Genomic DNA, 6,000 nt, shown 5'->3' on the forward strand with positions numbered 1-6,000 from the left:
AAAACACAAACACTGCTGTGCTCACATGTCCAACTAGCAGTATCTGGGAGCCACGGCAGCAAAAAACCTTACAGGCTCATAGAAACGGTGCACCGCCTGTTCTCAACAGTGATGCAGAAGGCAAGTAGGTGAGAAAACAGAAAAGAATTGTGAGGATGCCCCACTGCTGCGAAACAATGCTCATGCTATCAGTTGGGCCATTCTGCCAACCTCATACATAGGTGAGTTTGATTCGTATTGGTCTCAATTAATCGCTGCCGCGGATACCGTGCTCATTTCTCTCGAGGTCTCAGGGAGGTGCACCCCGATCAGGACGGAGTTTGGCGGCCCGTTGAGGCAGCGCCCCCTGCGGGCCAGGACAGCACTGTGCCCTCGTTCTACCTCCGCCCGCCGCGGTTCGTGCCCAGCCGCAGCCCCGGTTCCTCACCCCGTGCGTTCACGGCGCAGTAATACACCGCCGCGTCCCCGAGCCGGGGCCAGGTGAGCCACAGGGCGCTGGAGCGGCGGTCTGCCGACACCGACAGCCGCCCCGGCGGGTCCGGCACCTCCTTGGAGCCTTTAACGGCGCTCACGAGGAATGCGGGGCCTCGGCCCGGGAACTGACGGTACCAGTGGATGTAATCGGCCTGTATGTTTGGGTGTGAGCAGGTGATGTTGATGCCGGTGCCCTCGCTGGTCTTTGCCGACGGCTCCTGCTGCACCTGGGCTCTGCTCACAGCCACTGCCGAGAAGAAAAGAAGCAGTAAAATCAGAAAATTCCATTACTCCAACAGCAATTTCAGTCAAGAAGGGAAGAAGGGAGGGGAAAGCGGACGCAAAGAAACCGGGCAGACAGACGAGAGCCCGGTCCCGGCCACCGCAGTCCCCGTCGCGGCCCCACAGGCGTCAGCCCTGCGCACCCAGGAGCACCGCGGCCAGCCCCGCGGCCCCGCACCGCCGCATCCCGTCGCTCTTCTGCTCCTGCCAGCCCCGGCTCTGCTTCACCCCGAATCTGCCGTCGCCTTCAGCTCCGCCCCGGGGGTGCGCCCTTCGCCGTTTCTCGGGGGCTTGTCTGAGCTGTTCTAGGCGAATCGCTGTCTTTCGGATGTGTAGGAATGGCATCTAAAGGAATCTGCTGCAAAACACATCGTTGAAGAAGGAGTGAACGGGTTGCATCATTTCAGTAGTTCCCGAGTCCTGCCTTCTAAAGATACGTTAGTTGTATGTTGTTCTATCGTTGCTGTGTGCGCTGTTCCTCATCTGTCTTGACCCCTGAATGCTGACAGAGAGCGGCACCACAATCACATCTCTCAACCAAATGCCCCTGGATGCATCTCACCTCATCTCAAGGGTACAAGCAAGTCCAACTGTGTTATGTGCCTCATACTGTTTCCTTTCTTCATAGGAAGTGCTGCTTCATTGCCGTGAATTCGGTGAATAAGCTGAGACAACGTGTTGGTCTTACTCAAAGACTCAACATGAAAACAGAGGAAAAATAAGCATTAATTGTGTTTGATATTTACTTCTCAACGTTTTACACATTTCGTGGTCCACTGGGTATACCAGCTCCTTTGCTTGCACACCGGAGTGGGCTTGTCTTGTGCTTTGAGGAGGCTGTCTTCAAAGATGAGCAAGATCTCCTGCACTGTTTCCCCTCCAGGGCACTTTCCATCTTCTGACACCTGGCTTCCTGAAGAACATAAGATTTACATTTTGAAGTCTACAATTGCAGTTCTGCCCTTGGTAAGTCCTCTCAGGGTCTTAAGCTGCACAGACTCATGGTCACTGCAGCCAAGGCTATCCCTTTATCCATACAATAATCTTCCTTTTTTGTGAGGAAGAATTTCAATAGACAGCCTCCCTTAATCAGTTCCTCAGCTATCTGGACTTAGAAATTGTCTTCCTTGGATTTCAGAAATGTCCACAATTCCCGATTTCCAGCCATACTGCCCTCCTAGCATTTATTGGGGTGGTTAAGTCACTGCTGTCTGGAAGATGACCCGCAAGGAAGAGCTACAGGGGGTAACACACTGATATGCAGACAAGCCCTGGGAGTCCCTCTATAGCATCCAAGGTACCAGTCCTTGCCAAGGATGAACAGCCAAGACTTCACTGAATTAGTGTATCCCCTAGAAAAAAAAAAAAAAAAGAAAAAAAGAGGTGTCTCCCTTAAATCTCACACAGCTTTTTTCCTTCCCATGGGCATAAAGCTTGGGTTCAGTCACTTCTGATGAGTGCCCACACAACGGACTTAATTTGTCCTCCCCAGTGCCCAGAGGACTATGTCTCTTCTGAAGCTGCATGTCTGTGAGTAAAGCAAGAGTATTTTTCTTGTTTCTGGATATCACCATCTCTCAGACTCAACCATCTTCTCTGCCCCTCTCTGTGGCATGTTAGACAAAGCCACCACCCTCACACCTTCCTTGCTTTGTGTAGTTTGGGCACTAGTCTTAATCTAAGGACACCCTTGAAGAGCAGCTGAGAACCTGAGAAGCACAGACATCCTGGAGTTGACATCAGTCTCAAGAAGAGTCTGCATTGTGGTCCAGCATCCAAGAATTCCCACTGAATTTTAAGATGCATTGAACGCTCCATGGCCAACTGGTCAAAAAATTCATTCCCTCGCTATAGCTAGCCTTGCTGTGTCTTCGAATATTCGATCAATACCTCGAATATCGAGCAATACCTCGAATATTTTTTGCAGTTCTGAGTTTCTAAATGTAAGAACGGTGTTAAAGACGTATAAATGGCCAGAGGAGGGCAGCAGAGCTGAAAGTGCGGTTGGAAGGCCAATCCTGTGAGGAGAGCCTGAGGACGGGTGCATTGCCCAGTTTGTAGAAGAGAAAGCTTAGAGGCAACCTCATTGCTCTCTACAACATCATGAGGAAGGAAAGCAGAGAGAGAGGTGCCAGTCTGTTCTCCCGGGTGACTGATGACAGGACACGTGAAGGAATGGCAAAAAACACCACCAGTAGAAGTTTGGGCTGGATAATAATGATGCCATAAATCAGCCAGTCGTGAAACCCACTAAGACTCCAATTGGAGTGTTACAAAGCAGTCATTCTTTATTTTCAGGACACATGGGGGGTAAGCACCCCTTTTCATGCATATCTTACATAAATGGTCTTCAGTTTATATATGTTACTTCAGTTGCATACACAAATGTTTTCTCTGTTCAGAACATACGTACTCTATTTTTCCCCCTAAATCATTAACCTGGAGTTCTGCCTCCTTGTACATGTCCAGTGTTCTTGTGGTGCTAGAACTGCAACTGGCTGGACCAAGTCAAGTACTCTTCCTACCTGTGGTCACTGCTTGAACTGTACCTTCATCAATGCTCAGTTAGCTCCTTGTCTTGATCACACAGTACTTGCACTCACAGAATTAGATGAATCAAGGTAAAATTTTCCTTATCTACTCAATATTAAGTTAGGTATGTCATTGTTATCTACTTGGTACAGGGGCACAGATTCTTCCTGTTTTCTAAACAAACTCCAGGGCTATCTACAAATGAGCATTAGCAAGCTTAAGAATCTTGCTACAGATTGTATCACTAGGAAAAACTAGTTCAATGTAAAGGTGGTCAAACACTGGAACAAGTTTCCCAGGCACGTGGATGATGCCCCAAGTCTGTCAGCGTTGAGAAACATTTGGACAGTGCTTTTATTAGTATGCTTTTCCTTGTGGTTAGTGCTAAATATGTCAGGCAGTTGAACCTGATGATATTTGAAAGCACCTTCCAGTTCCTCTCCTCTCCATTATCTGTATTAGCAGAAAGACAGAGCTTAACAGAATCTATCAGTTGCCTGAAGCGGCAATGATGTCCTATGCCAAGTTTTGCATCAATGATATAAATATCTCTCAACCTTTTCACAAATTGGAGATCTCCGTCTCTTCAGAACTTCCCATACTTTATCTTCCTTTCACGTTTTTTTTTTTTTTTTTCTCGTTAAGGAGAGCCATGGTGCCAGCCCGATTAGGTCTAGCTTTGTGACTAATGGAGTGGAGTGGAGGGACTGATGGACCCAGAACCCAGGATTGGGAGAAGGGTAAAGACAAGGAGGTGGGTCCAGAGAAGGAAAACAGCAGAAACAAGGTAATGTTAAAAATTAATCTACTCAATATGATAGTGGAATGTAAGATCACAGCATCATAGAAACATAAAATGGTTTGTGTTGGAAGGGACCTTTAAGATCATCTAGTTCCAAACCCCCTCCCATAGAACACAGTATTATATAGTATAACTGGAATTGTAGCTAATAAGCAAAATAAAATGAGAGTCAGATTGTCAAAAACAGAGGCCTTACTCTAATGATGAAGATGGGATGGCTATGGAGCACACACTACAGAGGCCAGCATTAAAAGAGGACAGTCTTGGGACTCCCAGTCACTTCTAAGGTTTCCTCTGAGTCTCCTGAGAGCTGTAGTGCATTCTTCTCTTCTGAGAGCAACAACTATCAACAATCCAGAGAGCTGCAGCATTAACTCTTTAACTCGAAGTGCCTTTATACTACTTCTATGTACTGCTACTATTAATTCCTTAATGAATATAGCTTCTATGTTTGGAGTGTATTATGGAATGCTAGAAAATGAATGCTGTGAATTCAATTTACGTGTAAGGTGGGAACCCCCTGCTTTTGGGTGGTGCCATGAAGGTCAGGAGTACCTGAGGTCTCCCCCTACAAAGTGGGAACAACCTCTCCACAGTCACTCAGTGGAAGGGGGTTGTCAGGTCTCTAAAGTGGACCTGAGCCCAGAGAGACAAATGTGTGCGTGATGGAACATACTCTTGAATTTCACACACTTCCCAGTGACCCTTGTGGAAGAACAGCCTCCTTCTGACATTGTCACAGCAGGCTTTGGGGTGTCTGGCAATGAACCAGATGTCCCTTAAAATCTGGATGCACTTCCTGGGTACCCTGACTCAAATTCCAGTGAGGGACACAGAGGTGCTGGTGGATGATGACCAAAGGACGCTTCACCAGTTTGGCACAGAGGCTTTCCTACTTCCAATGGCTCGACAAGAGAAGGACCCATGCTGCTCTGGTTTGTTGTTGCTTCTGCCCAAGCTTTCATTCCTGGCATGAATCTGCACCAGGCCCATGAGAAGGTGTGCCGCTGGTTTCAGTAGGGGGGACACATGTCCTGCCCTATACAGCAACGAGACTGCATTGAAGGCATGTTTACTGAGCAGTGGGTTCACATAAGGTGGGCAGGACTTCTCAACCTTTCTCTGTGTACATTAAGCTAACCCCACCCTTTGGAACTACTTAGTCTTGAGGAGAGCTGTTCTTTCCTGGCCTGGAGAGACAGGGAGGGGTGAACATCACGCTTCTAAAACATGCTCAGTATTACGATGGGGAATTAATCTCAGGATCATAACTAGTGTGAGGTTGTCGTCCTTGAAGCGTGAAATCGGCAGTATTAAGGGGTGACAGTTTTAGGCTTTGAAAAGAAAAAGAGACTGAAGATACCAACGTTTTCATTTCTGTGCCTGCGCTGGGAAGCATCTCTGCCAGGTTTGATCTGAGGTTGTTCAGCTATGCTCAGGCTTCTTCTGGACACGGCTTGTCTCTGGAGTTCATGGACAGAGCAGTGGAGAGCGGCCCTGATGTGACCAGAAAACGTGTTGTTCTGTGGGACACACAAGTCACATGAACACTCACCTACTCATGAATACGTGCAGAATCATGCAAACTTCTATACCCACAGGCACTTGCATAAATCCAGCACGCAGGCTCTAGCTGTTTCATGCCGATATCCTACTAAGGAGGCTGATATCTTTTCACTTTGCTGGATTCTTCCAGCACGTGAGGTGAGTGTTCTGCCCACGCTGATGCATACTGCCTGGAAACGCATGGGCCTTTCTTTCTGCCACTCCAAAGATGCCTTTTTGGAGGAATGAAATAAATCAGGATGTGAAAAGTAGCAGCACAGGAAACCAACACAGAGACCATATCATTAGCTGGGATGTTTTGCATTCAAGAGGATCTTGTCAGAAAATAATCACTGCCGCAAGAG

At 47.7% G+C, this 6,000-nt stretch overlaps 1 protein-coding gene across 2 annotated transcripts in view; it reads right to left on the reverse strand.

Annotated features, from left to right (window-relative positions):
- Nucleotides 1-942, reverse strand: part of LOC136055762 (T cell receptor alpha chain MC.7.G5-like) — a 178,767-nt gene extending 177,825 nt beyond the window's left edge. Inside the window, exons 1-2 of one of the 2 annotated variants that reach the window (XM_065747637.1) lie at nucleotides 900-942; nucleotides 441-721 (exon numbers count right to left, since the gene is read on the reverse strand). In XM_065747637.1, the coding sequence (XP_065603709.1) occupies nucleotides 441-721; nucleotides 900-942 (324 nt within the window). Of the gene's footprint in view, nucleotides 1-427; nucleotides 722-899 lie in introns of both variants that reach the window. The other variant, XM_065747635.1, reaches the window with a different exon arrangement.
- Nucleotides 943-6,000: the final 5,058 nt, after the last annotated feature.

This window comes from Cyrtonyx montezumae, unplaced genomic scaffold (genome assembly GCF_038088225.1).
Source record: "Cyrtonyx montezumae isolate F1298 unplaced genomic scaffold, pur_monq_1.0 scaffold_48, whole genome shotgun sequence".
Taxonomy (NCBI): Eukaryota; Metazoa; Chordata; class Aves; order Galliformes; family Odontophoridae; genus Cyrtonyx; species Cyrtonyx montezumae.